Source organism: Silene latifolia, chromosome 5 (assembly GCF_048544455.1).
Source record: "Silene latifolia isolate original U9 population chromosome 5, ASM4854445v1, whole genome shotgun sequence".
Lineage (NCBI taxonomy): Eukaryota > Viridiplantae > Streptophyta > Magnoliopsida > Caryophyllales > Caryophyllaceae > Silene > Silene latifolia.
Window position 1 is genome coordinate 32,625,909 of NC_133530.1, and position 17,400 is coordinate 32,643,308.

Sequence of the window (17,400 nt, forward strand, 5' to 3'; positions counted from 1 at the left end):
TCATAAAATCAATTTAGATACTTGGTATTATTTTCAATTTTTATAAATTGGAATAAATTTTAAAAACTATCTAATAACTAATACATAACATTATGACATTGAAAGGTAGTAAAAAAGGTGTTAACAAAAAAATATTTTATTTTAATTTTATTGGTCAATCTCCCATTTTAAATTATATCAAATTAATTGTGTTGCATGAGAAATTGTTCTACAATGTTGAGAGGCAAGTGTTAGCATGACTTAGTAAACAAAAAAAAAAAAAGAAATTTTAAAAAATTAGTATTTGGCGACTTGAAAGACAAATGAATGGGTGGTGTTGATGGTGGGAAGTCGTGATAGAGGAAGGGTAAGCGAACTCGCTATGGGTGGGTAATGATGGGGTAGAGGAACCGAATAAGTTTACGAGTAGGGTTAGGAGTCACACACAGGATGAGGCCGGGATGGTGGTTATGTTTGAGGGTATACGATGGGGGACGTAGAGAATGGTGGTGGAGGGTTGCAAGGGGGTGGTTAGTTGGGGGGGGGGGGGGGGAGGGGGGGTTGAGGAGATAGGGGTTGAGAGAGACGTCGTTGGTCATCACTACGGTGGAGGATGTACGGATAGGTCTCGAGGTAGTCGGTAATGATAGTGAATGCTGCTTCTAGATGACCAGGCAAACAGAAGTAATATGATAAAAAAATAGAAAACATTGTATATTGCGTAAGTAAATTGGTTATGAAATCTATGATTATTTTATATTTATTTTTCAGATTTCATCTCTCATAAGTATAAAAAGTCGAGAAAAAAAGTGGAATAGTTTGAATAAAATTAAGCAACATAAACTTATCAAAAGTGTATGGGTAGACAAAGTAACATTTTCTAATATTTATTAATTTACTAAATCCAAAAAATACGTAAGTTTTTTACTTTTGATAATAATTTTTGTTGCCACCCGTGCAGTGTACGGGTTCAAAAACTAATTAATGACAATGTCTAATAGTATGTTTGAGAGATAAGTGGATAACTGAAATCAAAGATAAACAAACATAAGGCAAGAATTGACAAACTTTCCTTATCCATTGAATGTTAAAACACAAGTACTAAATGGAATAAGGAGTGATATAAATTTAATTTGGTGGGTTGAATTTGTGTCGAAGACAACTAAGCTAAGCAAATTAGTTGGTATGGATCTCCACTTGGACTTACCTATTTTTTTTTTTTGTTTTTTGTTTTTTTTGTTTGTTTTTTTTGGATTAGGAAAGAAAGCTAGGTTGATCCTCTAGGGTAGGACCAATTTATCTCATCTTTTCGAATAAGAGAGGTAAGTTGAAGTCACCGGCTATCAAACCACCTCAAAAGAGTTGGACATGAATGTCCAATAGAAGCAATGAAGTCAACAACCTTGTTAATTTCACGAAAGTAATATTTAATTATCACTTCATCAAAAAAATAAAGGTCTAATTTCACATCCTTAATAATATTAAAAATTTAATTTCACATCCTAGTTATTTGTTGATCTTCCATTTTAGCTTGTCTCCTACGTCTAACACACTAAGCTAAGGCGTAACCTATTTCTAGGAAATTAGTGGGTACGGATCCCACTTGGACTTTCCTAGTTATTGTTGAGTTTCCATGTTACCTTCGGTGCTCTATTTCCACCCTACTTGCCTTCCTATTTGCCTTATTGTGAAAGAGACACTACCGTCTTCGGCTTATGACAAATAATATCCGTTACAAATAAGACGCTTTGTTGGATTTTAGTTGGCTTTAGGAAACAGTTAGTCTTGCTGAAGATGGGTCGGAGTAAGTGACGGATAATGTTACTCACAAAACGGATAGGGGGACAAGTGGGGGCACCCCCACCTGCTTCCCTCTCTCCTTTATTTGGGTCATAGGTATAAGACTGTGTACATCTGATAGCGGCCCTACCTTTATATTTGGTGTCATACCATTGTTATCGAGGACTTTTTATTGGGGGCTGCGAAACGTCGTCGACGTTTTAAAAAAAAAAAGACCATCACTACCCTTGCTCACCCTCTCTCTACTCTATTCTCTCACAAATCCTCCCAAACAACAAACTTAAAAAAAAAAAAAAAAATTCACAACTTTGTTAATCGAATTCAATGTTAAACAACGAATCATCGAACGAGGAATCATCCGTCATCTGCATTACCGATATTAAAACGTTAGATAAAAAAAATAAACAACTTTTTATAACAAAGAAATATATATAAATTATCCATTAAAATACAAAATTAAAGACAAAAATGAAATTAAAATGTCTGAACCATGGACGGACGTTGAAACCCATTGTCCCGCCCATACCCGACGTGAATAAATCGCCGTCCCCTTCCCCACGGGACGTTGAGACTCGTTGTCTCACCCCCGTTCGTATCATGAATGGCCACGTCCCAACCCACCCCGACGATGACTTTCAACGCGTCACCCCGACCTTCACCAACGTGAATATTCAACGTCACCTTCCAACCCCGACGTGAACATTCAACGTCACCTTCCAACCCCGACGTGAACATTAAACGTCACCTTCCAACCCCGACGCGAGCAATCTACATCAGCCTCCAAGCCTGACGTTGCTATTCAACGTCCCTCACCATCCATGACATACAACTACCAACAACAAACCAAATTCAATCCGACAACAAGAAGAAAAAATGCAACGGCAACAAAAATCACCGAGCAACGACAACAACAATAAATCGAATTAATTATAAAATCAGTAAACTAATTGAAGATTCTCCTCTCACATACCAAATCCATTTGAATTTATAAAATCTAATTTTTCCTAAACTAATTCATAATAAACAAAAGAATTGGATGTGTATTACTTACTTGTGGTGGTCGGTGTTGGTGCTGCGGTGTTGTCTGTTGGTGGTGGTGCGTGATGCTGATGATGCGTGGTGGTGGTGGTGATGGTGGTGGTTTGTCGATTAAAACAGAAAGTGAGAGAGAGAGAGGGCGAGTTGAGTGATTAAAAGAGACGGTAAGAGGGACTGAGATGCGTAGGGTGGGGAGTGCGGCGGGCTGGTGTGGTGGTGGTGGTCAGAGGCGGCGGTGCGTGTGGGTGTAGGTGTGGTAGTTTTGGTAGTGTCGGGTTGAAGGGGGAGATTGAGGGAAAGAGAGATTAAAGTGAAAGAGAGAGTTCAAGGGTAGGATCGTCTTTTTTTAAAAAAACGTCGATGATTTGTTATAAAACGTTGACGATGTTTCGCAGCCCGGTTTTTATTTCCAAATCGCCATTTCGAAGGATTAGTACTCTGTAATTACGAGTCGCTGTGTATGTGTAAACCGTGTGATTACGCAGTTATTTATCCTTCCGAAATGAAATGCACTCTTTAGAAAATTGTTGATATGAAATTTACAAATTCTTGTTTAAGATGTGGGTATCCGTCTTTAACTCAAAACTACCCGAGTAAAAATAAAAGACCACTAGTACCTAGAGGAAAACTTTTTTCTGCTTTTTGCGTCATGAAGTGACGGTCGATAGTGGTATGTGTCTATGTGATCATCATTCGTCCCTATCATTTACGAGTATACTTTTAATTGAAACTGTTCCGGGTTTAATTCCAGAGCAGGTGTTTGTTACCACTCGTAGCTAGTAGAATGATGTCCTTGCTTGAATCCTCCTTGCGGTCTCCTGAAACGATGAACAAACTGAGGGCTCGGCTTTGGCCGAGCGTACTCACTCCGACGCTCAAGTCAGTGAACTTAGAGAGAGGTTGTTGTAACCTGGCTAAGAGTGTATTGTAGAGAGATAAGGAAGATATTACCAGATGAATAGTGGTTATTAGGTCAATTTCTGGATCCTTTCCTCAATAAAGGTTGAGGAGTATTTATAGGCTTTCGCCTTTTGTCACGTAGTGGCCAAGTGGCTATCAGGTGAAAAGACCGTTATACCCTCGGCCGATGGACCTGTGGCAGGCTCGCCGAGGGTCTTGGATATGAGTACGCGGATTTGTGTCCCTACCGCTAGATGTCCTGGCCGAGACCCGGTGACAGCCGATGGGCTTCACCGGCTAGACTGTCTAAGTCGTTGACTTTGCTGTGAATACCCTTGACCTTGCTCAATGTGTTGACTTGGTCAGCGGTGCAGAATATGCCCCATCAATTTGCCCCCAGCGTAGTCTATGCCGTGGTATGGGCTTCGATGTATGTGAACGTATATTCTGCGTAAGTATTTTTGCAAAATTTTTGGTATCGGCTTCTTCTGAAGCATCGGCGTGGTTCTTGTTAGGCCGTACCATATATCCCCCCTCCACATAGATGCGTAAAGGGTATCCGATGTGGAAATAATATGACGCCGGCGAGACCAGGTGAGAGTGCCGGTCACTTTTGATTGCCCCCCGGCCGTGCTTCCGGCTTGGTCGATCATGTGGCCGGAGAGCGAGAGCAAAAGCCTAGGAATTTGTTGAGGGAGATGAACAGGCGAAGAGATGTGAATGGGCGTGTTGAATACGCTTGGTAATCGTAGCATTGATTGACATTCAATCGTTGCGTTGATTGACATTCCGCGGTTGCATGTCCGACACGTGTCCGCTTGCCGATTGGTTGACGCTTCATGGGCTGTGCCCTGATTGGTCCTTCTTCATGGGCTTTTCCCTATAAATAGGGTAGTTACTCCGTGATTTTGGCCATTATTTTCATTTCCTCAAATTTTCAAAATTTTCCCCCAAAATCTTCCTCTTTAAACTTTCAAGGGCTTTCTTTTCTTCCAATCTTCGGTCTTCGATCCGGCGAGTGTATTTCTTCAAGGTAATCAAACAAATTTTCTTTTATTTTCGTTTGTAGTTTGTTGTGAACATGTCTTCAACGATCTTGGACCTAGTAAACCCGCGTCGGGGGGCCCTAGGTCTCCTTCTCCTGAAGTTGATCCTCAAATTCTTGAGGAATGGGAGGACTCTGATTCCTATGGCGATTTTGGTGATGATTTCGGTGATGAAGAGGAAAGGTCTCGTCCTAACGAAGGGAGGCGGTATGTTATGGATCACGGCGACGCCTGTAAGGTCCGTTCGACCGTGCTTGGGCTCATAAGCTCGCCGATTGTTCAAAGCGAGGAATTTTTCGAGGGCCATTTTTTCTTCGGTAGGGGATACAAAATTGTTATCCCTGAGGAGGGTCAGGCCGTCTGTTGCCCTCCACCGGGCCACACCGGCGTGTATATGCGGCATTTGGAGTATGGGCTCCGGTTTCCGTTGAATGAGCACGTTATGGCCATTATTAGAGCTATGAACGTTGCCGTTGCACAACTGCACCCGTTGGCTATGAGGACCATAATCGGCTTTGTCTGGCTCTGTCTCTTCAAGGGAGAGGCCCCAACGGTGAATTTATTCCGCCCGCTTCACCATCTCAAACCATTTTCTGGCGCGTCGGATGGTACAAAGTGTGGAGATGGAGCCGGGTTATGTCTCTCACAACAAACTTTCTTCCGCAAGGATCGGCAAGGCCAGTGGGTGTACGTTAAGGTGCTTGGATGACTATCCGCCGCTCTGTTTTTCCAAAGACCGAGTTAACTTGCGGTGTGAGACTCGGGCGGAGCACGATAGATGGGTTTCCGGAAGAAGCTCAAAATGGATGCTAGCGGTGTCTATCTCCGGACGATGAGAGGCTGGCAATGAGGCTCTTTGAGGTGGACAAGAGTGGGGTGCCGAAAAGATGGATTCCTCCGACGCAGATCATCCTTCAGGATGAGCCGCTCTGCCATGTCGGCCTCATACCTACCCTAGCACAGGTGAGTGGGGTCGGTGTGAGGCCCATCGCCGCTCTTAATGCTCTTGCTCCTCGAATTCCGGTTTATTTCCTCTACTTAACTCTTTCTTTGTTTCTTTCGCACCACTTTGGAAAGGGCTTGTCGAGGATCTTCTCCGAGAATGGGGCCGCACAAAGATGGGACCGTTGCCAACTTGCATCCCAAGGCTCAAACCCACGACCGTAGGAGGTCGCCGGTGATCTTATGGAGCAGGTGAGGGGCTTGAGCGTGGAGGAGGCTCGAGCGAAGGTTATCGGCGGCGTTGTTCGTCGGACGCGGAAAACAGTGTCTTCGGCGGCGAGGGCGTCGACGTTGGCTCCAACTCCCACCCCCCCTTCTAAAAAGGTGGAGGTTGTTGATATTCCTTCCGAGGGGATTCCGATGCGGAGGAATCTCCCTTATCCGAAAGAGGAAGGAGGCGACCTCTACCGTTGGCAAGGAAATGCCTCCTCCGGCCAAGAAGGCGAAGCACGGTACCTATTTATTCCGTGGCTTAAATTTAGCCGAGTCATTGGGTGCTCCCGATGACAAAGCTTCGACATGTCGATATTCGTTGATACCGACGTCTTTATTAAATTTTTGTAGGCCAGCCGCACCGCTCTCGCTCGTTGGGCGGCGGTGGAAGGGACCTCTGCGCAGTTGGTGATCAAGCGTCACCGTCAACCCTTCATCCCGAAGGCTTCCTCCTCCCGGCCCGCAGTTGGGGGTCAAATTGTTACCACCGTCCCTTCATCCCCGGAAGGCTTCGTCTCCCACTTATAGAGGAAGGCACGAAGCTAATTAGGGAGCTTGCAAGGTGGAACGTGGTTCCGCCGCTCGTCTCACGGAGCAGAGAAGGCCGTGGCTCGAGCCGTTCATGAGCGTAATGCCGCTAAGCGGTGGGCTGCGTCGGCAAAGCTGGGTCTCCTCAATGAGCGGAAGCTTAGGGAGATGCCGAAAAGGCGCTCTTGGGCCGAGAGAAAACTCGGGAGGACGCCAAAAAGAGGTCCTTCTTGAGAGAGCCAAGGCCGAGGCTGCGGCAGCCTGAGAGGCCGCGAAGCCGCCGGAGAAGTGTAACCACGTTCTAGGGCGTGCCGACCTCTATCTCCAAAGAGGAACGAATCCGAGGGCCTGTTTAAGGCCCAAAGTGAGGTGGTTCGGGGCAAAGAGGCCATCATCAAGGTAAGAGGCCGACATTGAGATGCTCCAAACTGTCATGCTTCCCAATCTGTGCGCTGAATTTCGGGACTTGGCCGAAGGAGCTGCTAAGGAAGTGATCGAGGAGCTCTTCCCTCTTGATGGTTCCTTTCCGTGGGGTAGATATGACAAGTCGCTTGATGACAAGCTCGAGGCTAAGGAGAACGCCATGGTGGAGAAGGCCAAGGAGGTCGTGAAGGCAAAGATTGATAAAGAGGCGGCCATGGAGAAAGCGACTCTTCTTTGAGAGGGCTAAGGTGGCCAAGGAGGAAGCCGAGAAAATGAGGGCGGCGATGACGCCGAGGCCAAAGCCGAGGCCGCTAGGAAAGCTGCCGGGTTGCCTATTGAAGAAGATGCGGCTATCGCTATCGACGGTAAGCGACACTGGCATAGGTTGCTTGATGAGGGCAAGCTTACAGTGATCTGCTTGACTCCTCACATACCATCATGTCTTGTCGTGATGAGAACAAGTTTACAAGAGATCTGCTTCACTGTTCGGGGCCGATTATTAAGCCCTTCCTCCCCGCCATCCTTTGGTGCTTCAAATGATAATTGTAGTTTTTTTGCTTTTCTCCTTGTATTTTGTATCCTTTGGTAGGTTGTGTTATCTCCATTCTTTTCGCCCGCAAAACCGTTATTATAAATAAGAGTTCGTTTCTTTTGCCTTCGATGCGGCCGAGGTCTTTGCCTTATTTCTTTTGAGCGTCTCAACGGTATTTAGTGTTTCCACTTTGCCTCTGGCTTGGCCGAGGTCTTTTCTTGTTTTTGTCCGAGTTGTCCTCTTACGTTATTAATTGAGCGTCTCTTTTTGTTTGAGCCTTGGTTTGGCCGAGCGCGCTTAGAGTGTGTATCTCAACTGTTTTTTTAACGCTTTTAAGGCATTTTGATTTGTTTATCAATCTACGCTTGCGCGATCGCGCGTGTCTTCTTTTTGATGGAGATCGCCGCTCTTGTCGGGTTTGACGAAGAGTCGGCGTCCGGATAGCGTGTTACGCGGCGTCTACCACTTTAAGTGATCGCCAAGCGTCTACTATTTGGGGTGACCGCCACAAAGACTACATTTCTTCATGGGGGCCACCGCTCTTGTCTATGACAAGTGTGAGTGGCGTCTGGATAGCGTGTTACGCGGCGTCTACCACTTTAAGTGATCTGCCAAGCGCCTACTATTTGGGGTGATCGCCACAGCGCTACATTTCTTCATAACGACGCCGCTCTTGTCGAATCGACAGTATGAGACGGCGTCGCTTCTTTAACGATCGCTCTTGTCGAATCGACAGTATGAGACGGCGTCGGCTTTTTTAACGATCGCCGCTCTTGTCGAATCGACGGTATGAGACGGCGTCGGCTTTTTTAACGATCTGCCGCTCTTGTCGAATCGACGGATGAGACGGCGTCGGCTTCTTTAACGATCGCCGCTCTTGTCGAATCGACAGATGAGACGAGCGTCGGCTTCTTTTAACGATCCGCTCTTGTCGAATCGACAGATGAGACGGCGTCGCTTTTTTAACGATCGCTAGCTCTTGTCGAATCGACGGATGAGACGCGTCGCTTCTTCTTAACGATCACGCTCTTGTCGAATCGACAGTATGAGACGGCGTCGGCTTTTTTAACGACTGCCGCTCTTGTCGAATCGACAGTATGAGACGGCGTCGGCTTTTTTAACGATCCGCTCTTGTCGAATCGACAGTATGAGACGGCGTCGGCTTTTTACTCGTACCGGTGATTTGTGGGGAAAATGGACATCTTCATGGGGGACTTGGTCGATTTTACATTCGATATTAACATGCGTCGGGATGCCCACAAATGTTTTGGGCACCTCCGCGCTATACAAGGTCTCTGTCGGTTTCCTAATGCCTTATCTAGAGGCGCTGTTCCCCTGTCAGCCGTCGGTTGCATCCATAAGGTCGCCCTTCGGTTGTGAGGATGAGCTTTTCCCCTTCTCTCGATCGCTTCGCCACTTTGAGGATTGCATGTTGCATCCTCTCGGCGGATATCCGGATGTTGACCACCTCGTCCTTCTCGTCTTTGGAGACGAGCTTATGCGCTTCCCCCGGTCCGAGACATACATTAGTGTCAGGGCTCGGATGGACATCACTGCGTCGGCATCGCTCAGAGTAACTCGGCCTATTAGGACGTTGTAGGCGGATGTGCCGTTGATGACGACGAACTCGGCTAGGACATTCTTGGCCGCATTCCCCTCGCCGAACATCACCGGTAGTTTGATTGAACCCAGAGGTACCAGGCCAGCCCGGAGAAGTCAGATAGTGGATGGGCGCAGGGCTCAAGTCCTTGATTCTCGGGCCGAGGCTGCGGAAGCACTCCTGAACATGATGTTCGTGTAGGCGCTGTGTCTATCGGACATCTCTTCACTAGGTGGTTGGATATTTCCAAGTTGACTACGAGTGGGTCGTCGTGTGAGGGGCGATGACTCCCTCGTAGTCCTTCCCTCCAATAGTCATATTGGGAACGCTGGAGGCGGCGGTCGCCGCGTTGGGCACAAAGTTGATAGCCCGATACGCTCGTTCGGTGCCGTTTGTGCCCATGAGCGGACCCACCGTTCTCGTTACCTCCGATTACTACATTGATAACTCCTATCCGTTGAAAAACGGATGTCTTATCTGAGCCGCCGGCGTCGGTCTTGGCCTTTGGCCACATACTTGTCGAGCTCCCCTTCCGGATTAGCTCTTCAATGGCATTCTTCGATGCCGGCGGTTGTCGATGAGGTGGCCGGCGCAACCGTGGTACTCGCAGATCTTGGTTTGAGTCACCGTCTCCTTTTGGCTTGGGAGGCCGTTCCCACTTCTCGGCCCTCGTTTACGCTCGGGCGAAGACCTTGGCGGCCGATGCGACCAGAGGGGTTTTGTCATGGTAATGCCTTTGGTAAAACATTCCCGAACTTCCCCGCGCCGTCGGGCCCTGTTTCTTGGCGGATCTATCGGCCGTGACTGTTATTGTCACGGCGTTTATCATCGGATCGTGACCTGTTATTGTCACGGCGCCTCTCATCCGGACTATCATCCCGGCGGCTTTTCCTCTCGAGGGCTCGGCCTCGCCGGGGCCTACCCGTCTTGTGGTAATCTTCCACCTTGATGGCCTGGTCGGCCATCTTCCTCGCAGCGTCTAGGCCCCAGGCCCCGTGCTTGATGAGCTCGTCTTTTAAGTTTCCCTTTGGGAGGCCCTTCATCGGTCTGAAGCCGCCGGTTCGGGATTGATTTCCCGAATCTGCTGGACCTTGCCGTCGAACCTCTTCATATAGCTTCGTAGAGATTCGTCCTCCTTCTGTTTGATAGTTAGGAGGTCCGACGTCTCCACGACCGTCCTTTTGTTGCAAGAGTACTGGGCTAAGAAGGCGTCCTTTAGGTCGGCGAAACAAGATACCGAACCGTCGGGAAGCCCCTTGTACCGCTTTTGAGCCATCCCATGCGAGTCGTTGGGAAGACTCGCACCGGACCTCATCGGGTTGCTCCCATACCGACATGTAAGACTCGAAAGCCTCGGCGTGGTCGGTCGGGTCGCTTGTCTCCTTTATATGTGAATGCGGCAACTTGACTTGGTTGGCACGGCGGTGTCTAGGACATAATCACTGAGGGGCTGTTTGACCACGTGTCGGATGACACGCGGCGACCGACTCCTCGCGTTCCTAGTCCGGCTTCTCTCCTCGTAGCGGGAAGGACTTCTTCTCCGGCTCGGGCTTCTTCTCCGCTCTCCCGAGTCGGGCCACGGTTCTCCGGGGTGTGCCTCGTCGGTGTTGCGGCGGCGATGTCCTCTCCCGAATGCGCGAAGGACTTACGTTTACCACGACCACTTTGGGCTCCTCCGGCGTCTTGGTAGGGTCTGCTTCTCCCAGTGCTCCGTTCAAGTTTCTTTGAGTCACGTTACGGGCCCTGCCTCTGGGCGCTTCCGCCGCTCGTGTCGGCGTGCCTATGTGAGCCGGTGTACTCCCACCAGGTCCAGGAGTGTCTTCGGTTTTGCTACGTCAACCACCTGTCCCATGATGGTGACCTGGTTGGCGGACGGCGGTGTGTCCGTATTATCGGCACTCAAATTCCGGTTGGACTACTCCGCCGGTGGAGGGTTGCACTACTCCAGAATGGTGAAATGTATCATCTTGGTGTAGCTCGGTTTCGTCGGTCACGACTACTTGTTGTTTCGACATCTTAGCTTTTTGGGTGGGTTTTTTGTGTTTTTGTTTTTGTTGTTTGGGAATGAATGTGACTAGCTTCTAGTTTCCCTTCCCCACAGACGGCGCCAATTGTTCCGGGTTTAATTCCAGAGCAGGTGTTTGTTACCACTCGTAGCTAGTAGAATGATGTCCTTGCTTGAATCCTCCTTGCGGTCTCCTGAAACGATGAACAAACTGAGGGCTCGGCTTTGGCCGAGCGTACTCACTCCGACGCTCAAGTCAGTGAACTTAGAGAGAGGTTGTTGTAACCTGGCTAAGAGTGTATTGTAGAGAGATAAGGAAGATATTACCAGATGAATAGTGGTTATTAGGTCAATTTCTGGATCCTTTCCTCAATAAAGGTTGAGGAGTATTTATAGGCTTTCGCCTTTTGTCACGTAGTGGCCAAGTGGCTATCAGGTGAAAAGACCGTTATACCCTCGGCCGATGGACTGTGGCGAGCTCGCCGAGGGTCTTGGATATGAGTACGCGGTTTGTGTCCCGGTGGCTAGATGTCCGCCGAGACCCGTGTGACAGCCGATGGGCTTCACCGGCTAGACTGTCTAAGTCGTTGACTTTGCTGTGAATACCCTTGACCTTGCTCAATGTGTTGACTTGGTCAGCGGTGCAGAATATGCCCCATCAGAAACATTTCTCACAAAGATATAAAAACGACAGGGACGGAGGGAGTAATTCTGATAGTCAGATGATTTACAGCAGATTCTCTTTTGGCCTTGTTGATTGTGATTTGAAATATCCGAATTCTTTGGTTGTTTGGTTTTAAGGCATTTGGTTACGGAGAAGAATAGATTGTTAATGATCAAGCTCTATCCCGAGATTTCCAAACTAAGTAAAGAAGATCCGCCAATTGCATCTTTCATCGTCCGTGTCTTATCTTCCGTCGGTGACCGCAAGCCCCTTGTCCATCCTGGTATTTCCTCCGTCTCAGTCACTTTTTTAACGTTTTTCTTATTTGACTATCTCACTTATTTATTTTACATTTCCGGCTCAAAGCGGAAAATTATAATTATAATTAGATTAAACCTTGTTTGTGCATAAGACAAAAAAGAGGAGGTAAGCCAAATTTTTTTTTTTTTTTTTGGTTGTATCCTAAATGTTTATGTTATGGGACAATGGACTAAATTCTTAATAGTCCCCACATTATATGGATTGTAGTTATCATTGATATACAAACCCATACTTCTAAATAATATACTCATGAAATGATAAAATACGATGATTTGGCGTGTTACAATCCATACATTCGTCTCTAATTACAGGTAACTCGATTTTATTATTGCTTGTCATTTTCAAAAGTGTAATAAATTTGTGCAGAAATAAAAGATCAACAACTCAAGAGTGCCGACGACTTTGTTTGGCCACTTGCTCTTCAGCTTCTTGGAGGAAAATTCATCATTGATGTTGAATTTCTCGACTTAAAGACTGTTCCTCCACAAGTACGCGTCAACTCGATACACAAATTGTTGTTTCAGACATATCATTTTCGTCTTTTCAAAAAGACGGGATTTAATGACCATTTTTTTTGGTTAAATGTAACCACAATGGTCCAAATAATTTTATGGCTTATACGCTTGTTTTCCCAAAAGTGGTCACATTTGACTGTAAATTGATCTCAAAATCCCGTCTTTTTGAAAAAGACCAAAATGGCCTGCCTTAAGGGAGACCAACTCCCATCCATAAGAGGGTTCAATATTCCGTTTCTTGGTCTTGGGTTCGAAACCTATTTGGTAGTGTAGTATATGGCGGTTGCCTAATGTATTTCTATTTTTCTTCTTAGTTTACATTATTGCAATATTACCTCGTCCTCTTAAATTTTGTGCTCCCTTATTAAAAATCATGGTTCCGCCACTAGTCAAGCTGAAGTTATTGAACTGTTTGGTGAACTGCCTCGAAATCTATCTAAAACAAGTAATATGATAACAGGGCGGAGAGCCTTACTCGATTTGGGCTGAAGGACAAACCCAGAAAAGATCCAATACTACAGCCCTCAATTGCCTTAACCACATGCTGACCAAGGGCATCTACACGGACATCACAATCAACACGTCCGATGGTTCAGTCGGGGCGCACAGGGCTGTCCTGGCAGCACGGTCACCAGTCTTCCAGACCATGTTCGCCCACGACCTTCAAGATAAGGAGTACTCTACCATCAACATTTCAGACATGTCAGTTGAGTCATGCCAAGCTTTCCTAAGCTACATCTATGGCACTATTGACCCTAATGATTTCAAGTCCCACCGCCTTGCTCTTCTGCACGCTGCTGACAAGTATGATGTTTCCGACCTCAAGGAGGCATGCCATGAAAGCCTCCTTGAGGACATTGATGCTAAAAATGTCCTTGAGAGGCTGCAGAATGCAGCCTTGTATCAGCTTCCTGAGCTTAAGGATAATTGTCTGAAGTATTTGGTCAAGTTTGGTAATATTTTCGACATTCGTGATGACTTCAATATGTTCCTTCAATGTGCTGATAGAGATTTGATTACTGAGGTCTTTCAAGAAATTCTCACAACTTGGAAAGGCTTCTAAACTTTGGTGGCTTCTTTCAGTTATGCGGCCAGTTTCAGCAAGGTGTATAAACTCTGTGGTTCGTCCATGATACCTGGCTTGATTAATAGGATGGTGTTTAGGTATTTTTTACCAAGTTGATTGATTAGGGTCAATGCGGTCTTACTCGTTGGTTGATTGTATGATTGTTCGTATGTTTGATAAGTAAATAGAAAAATAAGTACGTAATGTAAATTGACACGTGAGATTTGGTGACGCGGAAAACCCAATGTGGGAAAAACCGCGGGAGGGACGGTACCCTACCAAATATTGCACTACCTGAATAGGAGGATGATTACAATTGAGGCGTAAAGCTAATCCTGCTGGCGCTAGGCGTCAGGCCTGCAAGATCTTGGACGGATGTATATTTGAGTATATAATATGCTAATGTCGTGGTATAGATGTGTTCTTGAATGTGAATGTGTGAACGTGTTGTTGAATATGTGAATATGTGTATGTCCTTCTTGATTTGCTTCCTTGGCTATTTATAGGGTAAAAACCCGAGATATGTCCTACTTTGATTATGGAAAGGGAATATAATTTCCATATGGACTCTTTCCAAACTCGGCCGTCTTTCCCAATTCTCCCTGATCTCCCTAACTTCTCCCTAACTTGTCTTTCCCTAATCCGGATGTCTTCTCTGATGGGCTCGTGGTCTTCTTTCAGCCTGCTCCCCCTTTTCCTAATTACGGGCTTCCTTCCTCCTTATCACTCCTCCCATAACCTTTTATTTCATTAAGTGGGCATTCCTTATTATGCTATTTTTAGCCCAAACAGTTTGCCCCAAATTTCTTGTGAAGTACGCTTTAAGGTGTCGAGTAAGGAATTTACGTAATCGAATGCTAAAACCCTAAGCCGTCTTTTACACTCCTTCTCATGCAATCCATCACGTCAGCGGCCCTATTCCTCTTTTCTCGCACCTTTTTCCCTCTCTCTTCTTTATAACCCCAACTTCCACCTTTCACTTTCATTAACTCCAAATCATTTCAAAAAATTTCCTTCTCTCTAAACCCTCGACTTCCCTCCTCTTTCATCTTGTCGGCTTCACTGTTCCACTCCCCTCCGTTTCTTTCACCAGGTATTCTTCCCCTTTTCTCCTTTAATTTCCATTTTCTCTTTCTTCGCCATGGGTAAAACCCGACAATCCTCATCAACCCCTGCACCCGCTGACCGTAATCTTGACCCAACCTTTCCTTCTCGGGGGCTCTTTAAACATCCCCATTACTGTGACTCCGCTTTGACTACGGCCGACATTCCTATGATCAAGAGTCTGCTTGGTCTTGGTGATGGGGTGGACATTGCCATCCCTGAACCGGGACAGAAAGCTGACGCCCTTCGTCCGGGGTGGGTTAGTTTTTATCTGTACCCATTTAGATACGACCTCCGTTTTCCTTTTCCTAAACTCATCCAAGACTTCATCTTCACCAACAACTTCGCCATGGCACAAATTTCGGCTGCCATTTGGAGGGTTCTTCTTTACTCCCTGGCCGCCGGTCAGAACACTGGTAAACCTATCACTCTGGGCGATCTAGCCCACATGTACAACATCAGATCCCTGGGTATGGGTCAATTCTCATTCCGGAGCCGTGGAGAGGCTCCCTTCAGACACGTGTCCAAATCCCGTGATGAGAAATGGTTTGAGGATTTCTTCTTTGTGAGGAAGGACTCCATCCAACCTCCTGCTGATTACATCTTCGAGAAATGGGTTCTAACTTCGAGTAAGTAGCCTTCCTGTCACCTGATTTATTTTATCTCGCCGCTTACTAGCTTACTTCATCGTCTTCATGCAGGCCCCTGTGACCTGACCCACATTGGTGCCAAGATCCCTACCTGCAGCAAATTGTTCAGTATCTCTGAATCTGAGAGAAAGTTCCCAGACCTGCTCCTTGGTTTTTCACCTGCTTCCTCCTCCAACCCTCCTCAGTCGGCTCACAGTATGTCTTCTGGTGAGACTTCCACAACCATTTTAATTTGCATGCTGTTCCTCCTGATTTTCTAAGTATCCTGTCGTCTGAGGCTACATCTGCTTTGCGGTTCAAAAGTTGATCCTTTAGAAATCATCCTCCAAAGCGCCAAAAGGAAGAGACCTTCTGCCAGCCCTGATGTGGCCTCTGCCTCCAAGAGGAGTGCTCCTGCTGCTTCCTTCCAGACTCCTCCTACGTTTTCCAGTTCTGCTGCACCCGAGCCCTTGGAGGTTGACCCGTTGTCTCGTCATCCGCCTACTCCTCCTACCAGTCCTCGTGCTTCATCCAGTGGAGGCATTACCGCTTATTTCCCAGAGGGTTTTGGGAATGTGGACAAGGTGTCATACTGGCCGGAGATCGACCAACTGCTCTTCCCTCCTCTGAAGGAGACATTTTCAGAGTTCTCTCCAGAGTAGATGGCTGAGAACGACGTGCACAATGCCTTCATGGTAAATACTCTTCATTTTCTACCTGTTTGTTTGCTTTTGCTTGGATTCCTCTTGCTGAATTCTGACTTTCTTGCCCCAGACCCTCCAGTCTGCACTCTATAATAGGAAGATGATCAACATAGTGCAGACCACTAGCCGTGCTACCAACGTCAAAAACCAGGAGCTAAAGGGGACTATTGCCGATTTGGCGCAGCAGCGGGCTGATCTGAAGGAGCGTGTGGTGGAGCTGAAGACTGAGCTTGCTGTCACCAAGAAGAAGCCTGAAGGAGGGGGCTGATCAGCTGGCTCGCACTCAAGCGGTGTGCTACACTTTCTTTGACTCCCTCAAGCGCTCTGATGAGAAGATCAGCGAGCTGATCTCCCTGGCCACCAATGTTGTTGCCTATGCTACCTGGCGGGGAAAAATCAGCGGGATGCGTGCTGCTCTTGAGGAGGCTCCCACCTAACAAGCTATAGAGGAGGAGCAGAAGCAGCTGGAGATGCTCTACCCCACCCAACCTGATCTAAGTGCGCTGATGCCTGAAGTTGGGGAGGTGAATTCTCCTGTATTGGCTGAGCAAGCTGCTGGGGTGACGCTGGAATGTCCGAGGACGCTGCTAACGGAGCTCAGGAAGCTATGGCAGCTGAGGATGTGCAAGCTGGTGCGGTACCTGAAATGGGAGGTCAGCAGGCAGAGGAGATGCCAGAGGTGGAGGTCATTAATGTGACCGATAATTAAGTTATTTTTTTTATCAATGAACGTTTTGGCAGTCTGGCCCAGAGGTGGCAGACTTGTAAGTTTTTAAAACTCTCTTTTGTGGTTGCTCCGCCAAGGTGGCGGTTAAACTTTGGGCCGTATTTTGGGCCATGTTTTGGAATGCCCCTTGTCATAGTTTGACAAGGTTTTAGCCTACATATCGTATGCTTGTTATTTATTTTCCCTAGTTTAGGAAGTTTGCCGTGTCAGCTTGCTTGACTGATTTAGGCGAGTCCTGTCATCCTGAAAAGGCTGACGTTCTGACTCAGCTAGTTGCCGTGTCGGCCTGATGGCTAATTTAGGCATATGCCGCAATATAAGGAGGAGTAGCCGTGTCAACCTAAGAGGCTGATTTAGACCAACTTGGTCAGCCTGAAAAAGCTGATCCAGACTAAGCTACCTGCCGTGTCAGCCTGATGGCTGATTGAGGCGTATACCGCAGTTTTGGACTACTTAACCTTGTTCATGACGCAAGGTGTGTTCATCACGCTTTAAGCCAATAGAGGCGTAATTTAGGCAAGTTTATCGTCATTCTAGGACCAATGGGACGCTGCAGGATTCTGGTAGCGCAGATATCCCTACGTTCTATGTTCGTGTGCATGCA

General features: G+C 47.0%; 1 protein-coding gene across 1 annotated transcript; it reads left to right on the top strand.

Annotated features, from left to right (window-relative positions):
• The first annotated feature begins 11,870 nt into the window (after positions 1-11,870).
• On the top strand, positions 11,871-13,660 carry LOC141656054 (BTB/POZ domain-containing protein At1g55760-like). The gene is made up of 3 exons (XM_074463001.1): positions 11,871-12,013; positions 12,418-12,539; positions 13,027-13,660. Exons 1-3 carry the CDS (start codon positions 11,899-11,901, stop codon positions 13,627-13,629), a joined length of 840 nt encoding a protein of 279 aa, XP_074319102.1. The 5' UTR covers positions 11,871-11,898; the 3' UTR covers positions 13,630-13,660.
• Positions 13,661-17,400: the final 3,740 nt, after the last annotated feature.